The sequence below is a fragment of the Eublepharis macularius genome, chromosome 8, assembly GCF_028583425.1.
Source record: "Eublepharis macularius isolate TG4126 chromosome 8, MPM_Emac_v1.0, whole genome shotgun sequence".
Taxonomy (NCBI): Eukaryota; Metazoa; Chordata; class Lepidosauria; order Squamata; family Eublepharidae; genus Eublepharis; species Eublepharis macularius.
Genome location: NC_072797.1, coordinates 99,556,929 through 99,573,476, shown reverse-complemented (window position 1 = coordinate 99,573,476; position 16,548 = coordinate 99,556,929). Strand labels below are relative to the sequence as shown.

At 44.6% G+C, this 16,548-nt stretch overlaps 1 protein-coding gene across 4 annotated transcripts in view; it reads right to left on the bottom strand.

Annotated features, from left to right (window-relative positions):
• The window catches only part of TRPM3 (transient receptor potential cation channel subfamily M member 3), a 510,178-nt gene extending 507,379 nt beyond the window's left edge, over positions 1–2,799 (bottom strand). For all 4 annotated transcript variants that reach the window (XM_054986519.1, XM_054986520.1, XM_054986521.1 and 1 more), the window contains exon 1: positions 2,623–2,799. In XM_054986519.1, coding sequence (XP_054842494.1) covers positions 2,623–2,799 — 177 coding nt within the window. The remainder of the gene's footprint in view (positions 1–2,622) is intronic.
• Positions 2,800–16,548: the final 13,749 nt, after the last annotated feature.

Below are 16,548 nucleotides of genomic sequence, written 5' to 3'. Positions count from 1 at the left end.
GTAATATTCATCCTTCTCCTAGATCCTGGTAATAATGGAGCTGCAGCATTCTGCACCAACTGGAGTCCCCAAGTTAGCTGAGAGGAGAGACCTATGTACATTCCCTAAGTATTTGACACCTCACTGCTTGTCAATATTTTTGGTTCAATGACAAGGATTAGAAACATGCTAGGTTTTTAAAAAGTTTTTAGGTTACCCTTAAACCTTTCCAGCCATGCACCTGGGACTCATTTTGTAGCTTGATATATTATAATAAATTATCTAAATTAATATGGTGAATGCCTTAATGCTTAAATTAACTGGGAACTGAGTCAGCCCAATTATTACATGACTACATATAGCGGTTTCCAGCCAATTGCTGAAAGTGCTATAAATCATAATATACTGTGCATTTTAATACTGTGAACAAAGATTCTGAACAAGATGCTAGCCAGCAGTTCAAACCACGGCTGCGTGGGCTCCCCATCAACTGTCACCAGAAGCCCCACAGCCTGAAGGAACATGGCAGCTGCCATACATTTAGCCCTCCGCTTCCCCACCCCCACCCACCCCCGCGCTACCTGCAACTGGCTCACCCAGGTAAGTCTGGGCACCAGTGTTTCTGTCACTTTCTTAATACTTCAATAACACTTGTTGTTATGCATTCTTTCCTAGAAACTGTTATTTGTTAGTTATGTGACTGACAGTGCAATCCTATAAAATTACTCCAATCTAAATCTACTGATTTGATTATTCTTCTATTGGGGGTGGGGATGTATGTTCTGTTTGTATAATTTTGTTACTTGAATATTTTTGTCATAACTATTCATGCAGCGGGAAGGGGTTTTTCTTTTGTCCACTCTGATGTTAGAGGTATAAATACACACCTGTTTCCCATCTATGGTTTTTCCAGCATCTTGTTTAGAATCTTTGTTCAAAGTATTAAAATGCACCGTATAAGATGATTTATAGCAAACCGAGCTGGGTACTGCAGACTCTACTGAATGTTCTGTAATGTTCGGATCACAGCTCAAATACTTGTTCATATACTATACATGTACTTGAGGGAAATACAAAACCAAAAATTAACAAAAACAATGATTACTAGCATAGTTCTGTCAGTATCAGAACCAAGTTGTTCCTCCAGATTTTGGTTGTCATGGCACCCTCACTACATCATCCCCCCCTTTTCTTCTCTTTGTTATGCTGCTGCAACCTGTTGATGATTCCCCCCAGCAGCTAATAAATCACAGTTTTCATAAACAAAAACACATCTTTTTAAAAACTGACAAACCAAAGTACCTCTGAGGGGAAAACACTACCTTAACAAAAGTAAACAAATACAATGAAAAACTTCTCAAAGCTATTAACTCATCGACATTAATCCCCCTCAACTTTCACACACACTTCTCAGAACAGTACATTCCAAAATAGATAAGCCACTTTAAATCTGTTGCTTTTACATTCCCATGGATAAGCAATCTAAATGTTTTGAAGGGTTTTCTTTGTAATAAATCAGCATTTTTCCTGAAACAAGTATCATGCTGAGAAATAAAAGCTTGAGTAACACCTCTGAAAATGAGTGTTTTCAGAAAGCAAAAAATAAGTCATATGTAAAATAATTACGCATTGCTTAACAAGATTCAGGGAAATGAATTGCAGTTCAGTGTATGGTAATAAAAATATATAGCCTAAAGCAATTTTAGCAAACCTCTCTACTATTCAAACCAATGCTGTCATCAATACATAAAGACAGGCTCACTTAATTTTAGTGAGCGTGTTAAATAGATATATTTTGTTTAAGTACAAGCAACAGGTGGATTTCACTACTCACTGTGCTAGTTACTGGAGACGCTCTTTCCAAAGAGCGTCTATCACTCTCCAAAGAGCGTCTATCACTCGGTTAGAACTTGCCATCACGCAAAAAATACAGACGGCATCTAACTACTAAAACGGCTTACTACTTTTTAAAAAATGTGCTGTCAATGCTAAGATCATGTTACAGCCAATGATAAAACAAGCAGGTTGGAAGTTTACATTTGTAAAATGTGTTTCACTAACATAATACCTGTTATTGTGTTGATATAGCACAGTGCTTTTACCCGGAAAAATAGGTCAAGGAAAGTCATTTCTTATAGCCTAACTACTAAGAATATGGTTGAGTTCAGATAACCAATCACTTCCTAAGCTGAGGTGACTCTTGTCATGGAAGTCTTTGTTCCCTCTGGTGCCACCGATTCCAAAGAAACTCAGCCCGTGACTCTGGTGTGCTGCCAACAGATCCCAGAATTCCCACAACCTTGCCACCTTCACCCCGTGTTGGAGAGAACAGCCTGGCGCACTGGATCGGCCCGCTGCCCTTAAGACCGCGCGCGATCCGGCATCCTGCCCTGCTGCGCGCGAAGGCCGCCTCCGGTGAGCTTTGATCTTGCCACAGAGCAGCACCGTCGCCTCAGCTCTGGCCAGAGGAAGGGGCCACCAAAGCCCGAACGGGTCGCCAGGGGACCTTCCTTCCCAATTCTCCGCAGGCGACTCCGACCCCAAGGGCGCAGCCACCTGTTCGCTACCACAAGAGCTCCGCCGGCTAACCTGGAAGCTGACCCGCCGCCCCAAGGGGGGCGGCGCCCAGAGCTAGGCACTTACCGCGGGCTGCTGCGACTGGAGCCCAGCGCGCTTGGCGGAGCCTCGCCGGGAACTTAACCTCTTCCAGGACTCCGCAAACCTCCCCCGGCTGGCGCTCCTGCTTCTTCGCCGGCCAAGTTCTTCCTTGTCTAGGGAGCCTTTCTCCGCCTCGCTGGGACTCCGCCACTTCTTCCCCATCTTCCGCGCTCAGAGCCAAGCGCAGCCTCGCAGGCGCTTCGCTTCCTAGGCAGAGCCAAGCGCCTCCCCTCGCCCCAAAGCGGCTCTCTGGGGAGCCGGCTCCGAGGCAGCTGCCGGCGTTCTCACCCGCGCCTCAAAGCCGGCGCGCGCGCGCCCTCTCCCCCGACCCCCCCTCCTCCCCCGGGGATGGCTGCGGCCGAGAACCAGCTGTGGAGCCGAAGCTCGGTGCTGCCCTACGGGCGCCACCCAGCAGCGCCAGGAGGGCTGGCGGGAAGGGAACCGCCCGAAGTCCCGCGCTCTCGCCTTCCTCGGCGTTGGCGCCACACGCCCGGTACCAACAGCACCCCAAGCTTGCTTTTTGAAAAATTACGTTGCCAAGAGACGGGGTAGGGGAGGGAGAACCCGCGAGTTTAGCGAGAGGCACTCTCCCTCCCCCTGCGCGCTCTTTCCAGGTGCGAGGAGGTAATCCTAACGCCAAGATCTCCTCACAAACAACCCTTCAAGACCAACGCAGCAAGTGCTAGGGACCGCTGCAGGGGAGGAGACGGGAAGCGCACGTTTCAAGGCCATTTTCTGCTCGATCTTGTAACGAGAAAGGTGCGCTGAACTTCACGGGGTCGAACTAAGACGTTTCATGCTCATAAAAGCTTTCCTGATCAACAGAGAAACGTTAACTAGGCATAGTCACTGCAAACATGAAATAAGAGTACAGCTTACAAGTCAAAAATGTAAATTGCAGATGTGTATGAGATTAGGCACTTTTTAAATTAAGCATTCTTTGGCTTTATTTATTTGCATGTTTTTAGAAATGCACACACACACACAATATAATCTTGGTAGGATGAACATGCATTAGTGAAAGTGTGTTGTGCTCCAAACTGAGATATTAGAAAATAAGCAGAGGTAGGCACTTTCCAACAGACACAGTGTCTGTTATGGTGTATTTTGCCATAATGGTACAACCATCTATGGCAGTGAACCCTCACAAAGCCTTTCACCATGCTGCCACCCACCCTAAACCTCCAGTTGTTAGCAGTCAGACCCCCTCTGGAAAAGAACAGTTGATGGATATGAAATATCACAAACCCCTCCTCATGTGCCATAAACACTGCCTGGCAAGGCAGAATAGGTGCCAGCCCCAGCTGGAGTTGAAAAATTTCCAGAAGGTGTGTCAGATTGACTTGCTGCCCCTCCACACCCTATCTGGAATAGCTGCATGAGTGGTGCTGTTAGGGTCATCTCCCCCCACCCTCGAGACCAATCAGGCCACATACACAAATGACCTATGGAACACATAGGACAGTTGTGTATGTGGCCTGATTGGTCCTTACCCCCCACATTCTAAAAAGTATGCAGTTGATACTGGGACTCATTGAATGTGTCATGAGGTAAAATGCAATGCACCTCCCAGTCTTCCCCTAAAAGTTCACTAAGGTTGCCAACTCAAAAAACAAAAACAAACCACAAACCAAAAAATGTTACATACCCATAAGTATTATAACTGGATTTAAAGTAGTTAAATACCATAGTGAAGCGTGGGTATCAAGCTAGTAAATAAATAAAATGGACGTTTGGACACTTACCGTGAAAGGTCCTTCTCCTCTGAGGTTAGGAGGACATCTTGGGTGATTCCCACCATCCAATCAGGGAGGCAGGAAGTTGATTTTTCTTCCTCTTCCTGTGGTGAGTGGGACCATGCTCTCTCTTCTCAGTTCGGGTGACTCCCCTCAGCAGTGTACTCCTTATGTGTGTACCCATCTGAAAACTATAAGATAAACCCTTAAACAAGAAAAGGATACAGAGCAGACAGGGTAGATTAAGATATTCAGTATGAGAAGGAAAAGAGATATCTGGATCTCTGCAGCAGATTCTGTTCTTGTATGACGAAGATCTTGGGAAGGCAAGATGTCCTCCTAACATCAGGGGAGAAGGACCCTTCACGGTAAGTATCCAAAGGTCCATTCTCCCTCTGAGGTGGAGGACATCTTGGGTGCTCCCAAAGCAGTTTGCTAACATCTGAGTGGGATGAGATCTTTGTCTTCTACTACATGTTGTAGCACTCTTCTGCTGAAGGCTGCGTCTGCCAATGAGTACGTGGGCCTGACAAAGATAGATAATGAGGACCAAGTGGCCACCTTCCATATGTCTTCTACAGAGGCATTTCTCCGCAGGTTGCTGCACCTCTGGGAGAGTATGCCATAATTTCAGTTGGGATTTCATCTTGAGGGCTTTATACGCTTCCCAAACGCTGGACTTGATGCTATATGCAATTGCTGCTGATGACATACGTTGGCCCAATTTTGGCTGGGTGATGTTGATGAAAAGAGAGAGTGCTTGGTGAACTGACTCTGTTCTGATTATGTATGTCTTGAGGGTTTTCCACACATCTAAGTTGTGCCATTCCCATTCTCGTGGGTGTTTTGGGTCTGGGCAAAATGAGGGCAGATTAATTTCTTGAGATCGATGGAATTTTGAGTATGCCTTAGGTAAGAATGTCGGATCGGTCCATAGGACCACCTTTTCTTTATGAAACATGCACAGGTCCGGGAGTATAAATAGTGTGCCCATCTCCAAATGCAACATGCTGATGTTATGGCCACTAAGAAGATAGTCTTCAGTTTCAGCCATCTCAGAGAGATGTCTCTCACCAGTTCAAAAGGAGACTTCGTAAGAGCCAACAGGCCACATTCAGACGCCAGGTAGGAAAATGGTGTACCGTGGGTGGATTCAACAGGGTCGCTCCACAGAGGAATCTCCTCTAACGTGTATGAAAGGCGAGGGGTATCTTTCCCACCATGGGAATGACTGTGCTGATAGCTGCTATTTGCTTTTTCAGAGTTTCCGGTTTCAGGCTTCTATTCAGATCTTCTTGCAAGAAATCCAGTATATTACTCAGGGACGGTTTCAGAGGATCTATTTTCTTACGTCTGCACCAACGTGTAAAGGCTTTCCAGGTTGGATTGTAGATCTTAACAGTAGACTTTTTCCTGGAAGCAAGTACAGTATCTACGATCTCTGGTGGGTAGCCCTCCCGATGGAGGGATTCCCGCTCAATTTCCACCTGGAAGGTTCCATGTTCGCCTTGTCTCCTGATGACGTCTGGGCAGCATGTGGTGCGACCTGAAGGGCTGAAACTCAAACGAACATCTCTCAGTTCTTTTCAAGGGCTGTGGAAGTGCTTTCTTCTTATCTTTGGTTTCCACTAAGATTTTTTCGAGGTGGTCACCAAAGAATTTTCCACCTTGGTAAGGGTAGGACATCAGAATAACTTTGGACTAAAAGTCTGCTGGCCAGGCCCTGAACCACAGGAGACGTTTTGCCACTGCTGCAGAAGCCATCACTCTGGAGGAAAAGGATAGAACATCACGGGTGGCATCCGCTGTGAATATGCTGGCTTTGAGAATTCTATTCGCCGCTTCCAGGAGGCGTTTGTTGTTTCCTGGTAGGAGTTGGAACAGTCTCCTGATCCATACGACTGAAGCTCTTGAGACTGTCTATGCTATGCCTGAGGCCTTGATTGCCATGGCCATTGCCTCATGAGCTCTCTTTAATGCTACATCACCCTTATCTAGGCTGTCTCTTATTGTACCTTGCCCATCTTCGTAGAGTAAACCTTGAGATTGTAAGGCAGCTACTGGGGCATTGATGGCTGGTACTTGCAAAAACTCATTAGCAAAGTTAGGCAGTATATAACTTTTTAAGAGTATTAGGAAAATGTTTACAAGCCACTGGCATGGACCATTCCACCTTCAATTGGCACTCAAAATACTTTGACCTTGTCCTCCGATCTGGGGAAGAATTCCCTGTTACCCCTGGGTCTAGCTTTGGATCCCTCTGGTTTGGGTTCCTCCTCCTCCCCCCATTGGTTCTCCTGCATCTCCAGAGCCAACAGGGTTTTTGCTAAAAGGTGTTGGTAATCTTCAGCTTGGAAAAGTCTATTGGACTGCTCGGGGGTAGAGGCCTCTTCCTCTTCCTTGGGCAGGAATTCTCCCTTATCTGAGTTCTCACTAGATGAGGGTTCCTCCTCTAGCCATCTGGCTGACTTATCCAGAACCTTGCCCCGAGAGTTCTTCCTGTCTGCTTTTGTGGGCCATGGGCCGCCCTGGCCTCAGTTCCCCTATGAGGTCACAGGTAACGTGGTGGAGGAGGTATGACCAGACTTGGTAACTCAGCATTACAGAGAGACAGAATTTCCTCCCTCATAGCCTGCTGGATTGTAGAGAGGAATTCCAGAGACATAACAGTGAAAAGATCACTTGGGCATCTCGCCAGGAGCTCCGAATGTCTACATGTTGTTTTTGCCGCATTTCTCCTGCCGGAAGATTGGCAAGCACGTCTTTTAGATTAGGTGGGAAATTGTCTGCCACGTCTCTGTTTCCTGCCGAAAAAGAGCTCTGCTGGGTGGCGCTGCTCTCAGCCTGCTGGCTGTGGCGCGCGGCATTCACAAGCTCCCTCTGAGTCAGACAGGGCCATTTTCTGGAAGGCCGTCTCTCCTCCTCAGTTGTCTCCTCGCCGGGGAACCATGCAAGCTTGTGAGGCATGCCAGTGCCAGTTGGGTTTGTCCCCACCGCCGGAAGGACGGCTCCTTGGGAACAACCCATTGCCTTCTCCATGAAACTGTCTTCCGAGTCTGATGACTCTCTGGAAGCCATCTGTCCCCTTTCTTTAATTCCCTAACAATAGATGAGAAAGGGGAGGAGGAAATAGAGAAGGAAATAGCTAGAGTTGAAAAGAGTGTAGAGAAAATATGAACGTGTGGGTAGGAATAGCGAGAAAGAAGAAGGCAGCAGAGCTAGCCTACAGAAGAACTGCTCTCCCCGGAGGCAGAAACAGAACTGAGAAGAGAGACGGTGGTCCCACTCACCACAGGAAGAGGAAGAAAAATCAACTTCTTGCCTCCCCGATTGGATGATGGGAATCACCCAAGATGTCCTCCGCCTCAGAGGGAGAATAATCTGTTCCCCACCTGCCAAGGTGAGGGGAGTGGTGACCAGAGATAGTTCTTTTTCAGTGGTGGTACAGGGCCTTCGGGTGTTGGGCTTGCACTGATAGTGATCCATAGGATCCTGCTGACTGTATGTGAAAGCAACCTATAAAACTGCAAGATATTATTTGAAGGTAGTGAGCATCATCCTAATGTCTGTGGTGATTGCTTCAACAATTTCAATTAAGAAAAACGGAGGGTTTTTTTTCTATGTAGCTTCCTCTGTTTTATTAATATTTGTCTTCAGAGACTAAAGAGTATTGAAAAAACTACTGCAGTAGTTTGACCTACTACATGGGACGTGACATATCCAGAAGTAAATGTTTATACTAAATAAGACTTGACAGTATATATGTAAGTTATACGCACACACACACACACACACACTGTATTATACTCATTCTCAGTTTAGGAATTGTTAATTTTATTATCTATTATCTGAACTACAGAAGAAAAATTCTATACATGCAGGATACAGATAAGTTGTCTCCTAGTCTCTCCTAGAGAGAGACTTCATGGTGTAATGGTTTTATCATAGGTTATATTGTATTGTCATTACTATTTGTGGTTTTAAAATTTTAATTGTAAGCCACCATGGACACATAATAAAACAAATCAGCTTTGTGTGATAAAAAAAATAAAAAAATAAAAAATGGTGTAATGGTTAGTGTTTGACTAGGAGCCAGAAGACTAGGGCCAAGCACACACACTCAGCCTGACCTACCTCCCAGGGTTGTTGTGAAGATAAAATGGAGGAGAGGAGAATTATGTTAGCCACTTTGGGTCTTCATTGGGGGACAAGGTGGAGTATAAGTGAAATAAATAAATAAATAGTTTTAAACTGCCAAAATATGAATATATATAGAATCATAGAATTCTAGAGTTGGAAGGGGTCTTACAGACCATCTAGTCCAACCCCCTGCCCAGCACAAGAACAGCCTAAAGCATCCCTGACAAATATTTGTCCAGCTCCTCCTTGAAGACTGCTGGATTACTCTTTAACATGAAGACATTTTTCCTAATGTCCAGCCAGTACCTTCCCTCCTATAGTTTAAACCCATTGTTTTGAGTCCTATCCTCTGTTGCCAATAGGAACAGCTCCCTCCCCTCCCCTAAGTGACAGCCTTTTAAATACTTAAAGAGAGCAATCACGTCTCTCCTCAATGTCCTCTTTTCCAGACGGAACATTCCCAAGTCCCTCAGTCTTTCCTCATAGGGCTTGATGTCCAGGCCCCTGATCATCTTGGTTGCTCTAACAAGTTGTCTTTACAAAGAAGGGAGTCAGGATGTAATGTATAATGCAGCTTGATTAGAGCAGAAATTAGCGTCTGTAGTGAGATAAGAATTCTGTGTCTCTATTCAGGCCTGGCGGTTCCATTGTTCTGAACTTTTGAATGAACTCGGATTCAGCAATCTCACGTTGTAATCTGCCCTTGAAGCTTCTTTGTTTGAGGACAGCCACTTTTACATCCTTTAGATCTACCATATTCCCAGAGCTATCTGTTAAAATGTATTACTTAGTAGTACATTATTTATTGTTACCATGTGATCCTTCATCAAGTGTGGGCAGCAAAACTGAATGCCATATTAATATAAATTTCACTTTTTAGAACAGAAATGAAACAGAAGCTGTAGTAAAAAAACAAATACAATTGGAAGGTACTTATTCTTGCATAGTTTATTATTGCATGAGACCTGTTTTAATAGTGTACATTGTGGTAGAAAGTGTACATATGATAGAAAGTGAATTCATAGAATCCTAGAGTTGGAAGGGTCCTTAAAGACCATCTAGTCCAACCCCCTGCCTAGTGCAGGAACGACCTAAAGCACCCCAAACAAGTTTTTGCCAAGCTGCTCCTTGAAGATTGCTAGTGCTTAAGCAGCCAATTCCACTGTTGAATTACTTGAAACATGAAGAAGTTTTTCCTGTTGTCCAGCCGGTACCTTCCTTCCTGTAGTTTAAACCTATTGTTTTGAGTCCTATCCTCTGTTGCCAACAGGAACAGCTCCCTTCCCTCCCCTAAGTGACAGCCTTTTAAATACTTAAAGAGAGCAATCATGTCTCTCCTCAGTGTCCTCTTTCCAAACCAAGCCCCTCAGTCTTTCCTCGTAGGGCTTGATGTCCAGGCCGCTGATCATCTTGGTTGCTCTTCTCTGCACTCGTTCCAAATTGTTCACATCCTTTTTAAAATGAAGTCTCGAGAACTGCACACGATACTCCAGGTGGGGCCTGGCCAATGGGGTATATAGTGGAACAGTGACATCCTGTGATTTAGATGTTATCCCTTTGTTGGTACACCCCAAGATTGCTTTTGCATTTTTTACTGCTGCATCACACTGACTGCTCATATTAGATTTAAAACTGAGCGCCCCCTCCAATCAGACATGATGTCATTGACAACTACTCTTTGGGTGTCGTTCCCTAGCCATCTATCCATCCTAGAGTCCAGTCCACAGTCCTCCAGTTTACCCATCAGAACATCATGAGGAACTTTGTCAAAAGCTTTACTGAAATCCTGATAAATGGCATTGAGAGCATTCCTGCAATTCAATAAGCCTGTCACTTATTCACAGGAGATGAGTTTGGTCTGGCAGGATCTGTTGGGGACAAATCCATGCTGCCTTGACCGTGTTGCCCAGCAGATGCTTGAAGACTGACACCTTTAATATCTGCTCCAGATTTAATATCTGCTTGCAGATTGACACCTTTAATATCTGCTCCTGGGACAGAGGTCAGGTTGTAGTTCCCAGGATATATATGTAACTCAATCCTCATTTAGAGCATTAATGACCTACAAAAGGCACTTCTTAATATAGATAGGGTTGCCAATGATAGACTAGAGCATGTGTTGGAATAGAAGCAACTCGGCCTACCTGGACATGGGGTGGGGGGAGGGCCTGCATTTCTCTCTGTACATTTTTTTTTCTGATGAGCAAGATGCTTTTCTTTGTCAAAGGTGGAAACACCTCTCTAACCCCTCCTCTCTTCTTGTGCCCCATTGTAAAAGAGATTCTCTGTCTTCTCTCTTCGCTTCCAAAGATGAAACACTCACATCTCTCTCCTGCAGCTGAGGCTTGACCACATGCATCCATGATGCTGGACGTGCCAGCCATGCATATATGATGTTTATTTAGACTGGGATTCTTTCTTTTCCAAGAAATGTTGCAAATTGGAAACTGTTTCAAAAATGTACATTCTAGCTTTTTTGCACTTGAATTCACTAAAGAGTGATTTTCTGCATGCTGGTTCACACCTTCATAACATTATAACTCTGCTAAACTTTGCTGAACTAAACTAAATTAATACAAAATCCCAATATTTTGTACAAAGAAGGAGAAGATCCTTCAGGAGGCAGAAAGTTCTAGTTTGACAGGACTGTAGGGAGACTACCTTCTTTCCAATAAAGGGTTTTCTCCTTTTCTGTCTACAGAATGCTGCTCTCAGGATAATTTTTTTCCTTCTCTCAAAAACTTGCTATCAAGGCAGCTACTTTTCCTTCTCTTTCCTATTCAGTTTGTTAGCTCTATTAATAAATATTTTGTTACTTTTGGTCAATCAGTGTCCTGACTGCTGCAAAGGTACTCTGCCAGTACATTATTGTCCATTTCTAATAGCTGATCAGTAAAGAAAAAAATGTCAAGTACAGTATCTCTAAGGTTGCCAGTACAGTCTGGGGAAAGGCCTGAAGATCTGGGGATGGTGCATGAGGATGGCATAGTTTGGGGAGCGGAGAGAGGTCAGAGGTCAATATGCATGTGATGCTGTCCACTGCCTTTTACTCCAGGGGAACCAATCTCTGTCCCCTGCAGATCCACTGTAATTTGAGAACTCCAAGCCCCAACAGGAGGTTAGGAAGGAACCCTAGGTAGCTCCCATTGGTACAGTGGTATGATTTTCTCAAACTTTCTCTGTCACACAAATGCTAAGGGCATGAGAATCTTTTTTAAAAAAATCAGGAAGTGGTAATGTGGAAATGTTAAACAGCTATTATAGCAATATTTAAGTTATAATATAGCAATAATTAAATTAAGCAGCTATTATAGCAATAGCAGCAGCTATTGTCAAGGATTCCATTCTGTTTCTCAGATCACCTCAGCATGGCAAGTTTGCTTTACACTGTTGGCTTGCAACTTGTGCCAAAAGTGGGAGCAGAAAGGAGAAAGGAGAGAACTGAATATAGAGCTGAAATCAAAACATGCGTCAGCTTTATTTCAAGTTCACTAATCATTTATCAAATAGTTTCCTTTTACTGCTGCATACTGAAAAAAGTGGTGCAAAGGACTAACACTAATTAATGACTCTGCCTTTTCCCCACTCCAATATGTGCAGCACTTAACACTTCCCATCTGTGGATGTATGAAGCCCTAATTTCTCTTAAAGATGTTATCCCCTTGAAGTTCATGGTTGCCCAATCACTGTCCAAGTTACCTATACTGTGAAAAACACTCATTGTGACATCTAGGGTTGCCAGGTCCCCCTGTCCTCCCAGTGGGAGGTGGGGGACCCGGCACCTACCTTCTCTTCTGTTTCTTCTGGGAAGTGACATAATTGCGCAGGCTGCAGCCAGCCCGGGAGTGCTCTCGCACTCCAGGGGGGGACGAATCGGGCCCAATTCGGCCTGAAGCATGCCAGATTGGGCCCGGATCGGCCTGGAACAGGCTGCTGCAGAGCATGGGAGCACTGGGCCCAAGTTGGTCTGGATCAGGCCCGAATGAGCATGGAACAGGGCGCTGTGGAGTGTTGGAGCATTCCCATGTTCCACAGCGGCCCGATCTGGGCCTATTTGGGCCGAATTGGACCAGATCAGGTCCAAATAGGCCCAGATCAGGCCTGAATTGTCCTGGAATGGGCCTCTGCAGCGCGCGGGAGCACTCCCGTGTTCCACAGCGGTCCACTCTGGGCTAATCCAGGCCAGATTGGGCCCGTGGGAGCACTCTGCACTGTCTGGGAGTGCACCCCTGGGAAGCCCGTGCCTCCCCTGTCAGCCAGGTAAGCGGGGGCAGGGGTGGAGGATGAGAATGGGGGATCCCTCACCCCCAGCAGCGGACTGTCAACCCTAGTGATATCTCACAAATAGTTGTATGTAGTCCATACGCTTCAAACAGCCTGGGGGAGAGGCACATAGAATATATGAGAGTCTGGGAGTGATTTTTTTTTAAAATTCAGCTTTAGAAGCCCACATTGGAGCACTCCATCTGATGAAGGGTGATCACTTTACAGCCTTATCACTGTTTGTATTCTAATATTCTTGGAAATTTGGTTCTATGTGGGACTGCCCTTAAAGACTGCAAAATGCTGCTGCTTGCCTTGTTTTGAGCAGGATTTCGGGAACTCATAACACCAGTTTTAGTCCAGCTGCTACTGAGTTTCCAATTATGCTTCAGTGTGCTGGTTTGACCTTTAAAGCCCTTCTCCAGTGCTGGAAGAAGCTCCTCTGTTTTTTTCTTTTAGCCTGAAAACTTGATGTCTGTGAATCAAGGATAACCTTCCACCCAATACTGGTGTTGGATCGGGCTTGTACTATTATAATACTAAAGGAAATAGGTATACTCTTAAATTTATAGCAAGGTCCTTAAAGCTATTATGAACAATTGCTGTTAACAGACAATTGCTGTTATAGGTGAGGGCATTCAGCCTGATAATTAATATTATTTTTGTTTTAAGTAAGCATTCACCAAATTGTACTCTTAGTTGTATTTTCCTTTTTTAATGTTTCAGTTTTGAAAGGACAACCTTAGCTCTGAAAGAAGTGTTTTTAACAGCTATTAAGCAATCAATTTATTTGCAAGGCCTTTGCTTATATACTTGGTTTATAATGTGATAACTTGTGAAACTTAGTACACCCACTTGAAGTTCAAATATTAATTGCAGAATGCAAAAAAAATCTGGGAAGCAGTTTGGAGACTGAATCAGGGTATTTTGACCATGCAAAAATCTGGAGAGGAATTTAATTATTATTTATTATTATTATTATTAGATTAGATTTTTAGTCCGCTCTCCCCGCCAGGCAGGCTCAGAATCACTCTGGGGCCAGAGCTGATGAAAAAGCCCCATGCAGAAAATATCCTAATATGGCATTTCAGTAATGGCTGGGGAGGGGATCCATGCAAAGTCCCTTTCCCTTCTCCACCACCCCATCCATAAGAAAAATGGCTCAGTATGGACTTTTCCATGATGGTCACAGTGCCATACTAGATAGATCACTACATAGAATGCTTTTAGCTACTGAGCCCAAACTGTTAGCATTCAGACCCTTCTTCATGCTGAAAAGGGCAGTTTATGGATCTAAACCCCTTCCTCATATGCCATGAGCACATGGCACTTCCAAACAAGGCAGAATGGTTCCCAGCATGCTTGGAGCTGAAAAATTACCAGAATGTGAGTCATGGGTAGTCTGGCTAGCTGACGCACCCATGCCCCAGAGAGTGACCGATACCTAAGAACAAAGAGGCTTACTATTAATCTCGTCAACACCTTTCCTTTCTTCCTCAACCCACTTTTCCAAATCAGAGCTATTCAGTGAACCTGATGGCTCTCCCCATCCAGCAATTGCTAGGTCATCAAGCCTCATTCACACCTTCTGTTTAACTCAGGTAGAGCCATTGAGCCTCTCCTAACATTGTCCAAAACTCCGGACAAGCCATCAAGCCATTATCTTTGAGGCGAGATGTCAGTTTTGTTCCAGGATAAGTTTTGCCCTATAATTAGACTCCCCAGCTATGTGCTGTTTGTGTTCTGGGATCCATCCATGCAACCTCAGATTATGTCTGAGGACTCCCTTCTCTTTCATGAAGCACTGGTCATTTTGCTGCTGTTCCCATGAACCTTCCGCCTTTCCAGGACTAATAAATATCATTCTGACCTGAATTGCTCTCCCTGTTTCCTCATTGTTTTCTTAGCTGGCTCTGTGTGTATGTTGTGCATGTGGTTCTCTGTACATTTGTCTTTTATTTCTCTGTCAATAAAATAAACCTTTCCTGTAAAACATCTGCCTGTTTTTATAAGAGTTCTCTAAGGAAACGATCCTGGTATACATTGGTGGAGATCCCAGTTATCCCCTCTCGCTGCATCTCCTTGAAAGTTAATTCCTCCAATTCACATGGAGACCCCCACCCATTAGGGTGACAAAACTGATGTGATCAAGGAACATCATCCCTCACAATACAACCTCACTCATGCCAAAAGAAATGTAATAAACAGCCTCAGAAAAAATCTAGACATCATGATTAAAGAAGCTTACAAAAAAGGAGCAGTTGTTATCATGGACCAATCAGAGTACATTCAGGAGGCCAAAAGACAACACGTTACCATCTATTTTCCAGGCAGAGAGCCCTTACCCAAATCTACACAGGGTCCCCTCTTGCCTCTTTGCAGAGACTCCACCAGACATGCAGCCAGTTCCCTTGTCTAGCTACTGCTTAGAGCTACTGCTTAGGACAGGAATCTCAGAATTAATGTTCCCTAATAAGGAAACTAAGGCCCGGCAGGATTTGTTATCTTTCCGCCGGGCCTGCAAGACGGAGATGTTCCACCGGGCATTTGGTGGGGGCTAGGCTGTCCTCTCACTGGCCATACCACTGAAGACCCTCCACCACCCATGCAGGACAATGCTGCATTTTAATATTCTACACCCACCAATTTTAATGGTTTTTTATATGATGTTTTAATGTTTTTATAATGTTTTTACTGTTTTTAATTTGTTGTCAAACCGCCCTGAGCCCATCTGACGGGGAGGGCGGTCTAAAAATGTAATTAATTAATTAATTAATTAATTAATTAAATAATATGCTGCCATAACCAGGACTACTGGTCATGATGACTGGAGTGCTTAATGTTTGTGTGTGTTTTATTTCTCCTTGGCCAATAACATCATGCCAGCCAGGGTTAAAACAGAACAAACAACTTTTATTTATAACATAGAACATAGGAGAGGATGCTTTTAAAACTCATAGATATATTGTGGTTAGACAGGGAATAATTATGTAACAGAACAAATATTAACAGCCAGATCTCTACCACCTTCCTTAGCAGTTTCCAATACCTTCTCTCTAAGTAACTGCCTTAAGTGAACTTCTAACAGACTCTCAACGGTCACTGGCCCAGCATTCTGTCAGCTATTATCGGCTGTTTCCCAAGAGAAGTGGAGCTGGAACTACTCCTGTCTGTCACAGCACCTTCACTGTAGAGGTATTTGGGCACATGGACTCCATTCTCAGACTCCATGCCATCAATGCCCCCAGTTATATGTTGATCATTGGTAGTGCATACTAGAGGAATGGTAGACATCACAGACTTTCTGATAAAAATACAATTTGTTGATAATCTTCCACATAACCTATTTTGCCCACCATGGATGTTGAGTTCCTATGTACCAATATTCCCCACAAAAATGGACTACAAGTAGCGATTCCATCTCCACAGTGGGGGCGGAGATCCCCTACTCCCAACATTTCCCCATCCCAGCCACCACTTACCTAGCCAGCAGGATGGAGGCCAGGAGGCAAGGACCCTGCCAGAAAAGTGCACAGTGACACACTTCTGGCAGGTGTGACAATGTCACTTCCTGAAGTGATGTCATCATATCTATGGGCAAGCTCCCACACTTCATAGGGGCCAGTTATGGCCCCCACTGGGCTGAATTGGTCCCACACAAAGCTTCGGAGCACTCCTGCTGCCAGCACAATGACATCACTTCCTGCAATTTACATCATTGCATTGGTGCCAGGAGAGTATATTTGCTTCACACACATGCAAGGAGACTCCC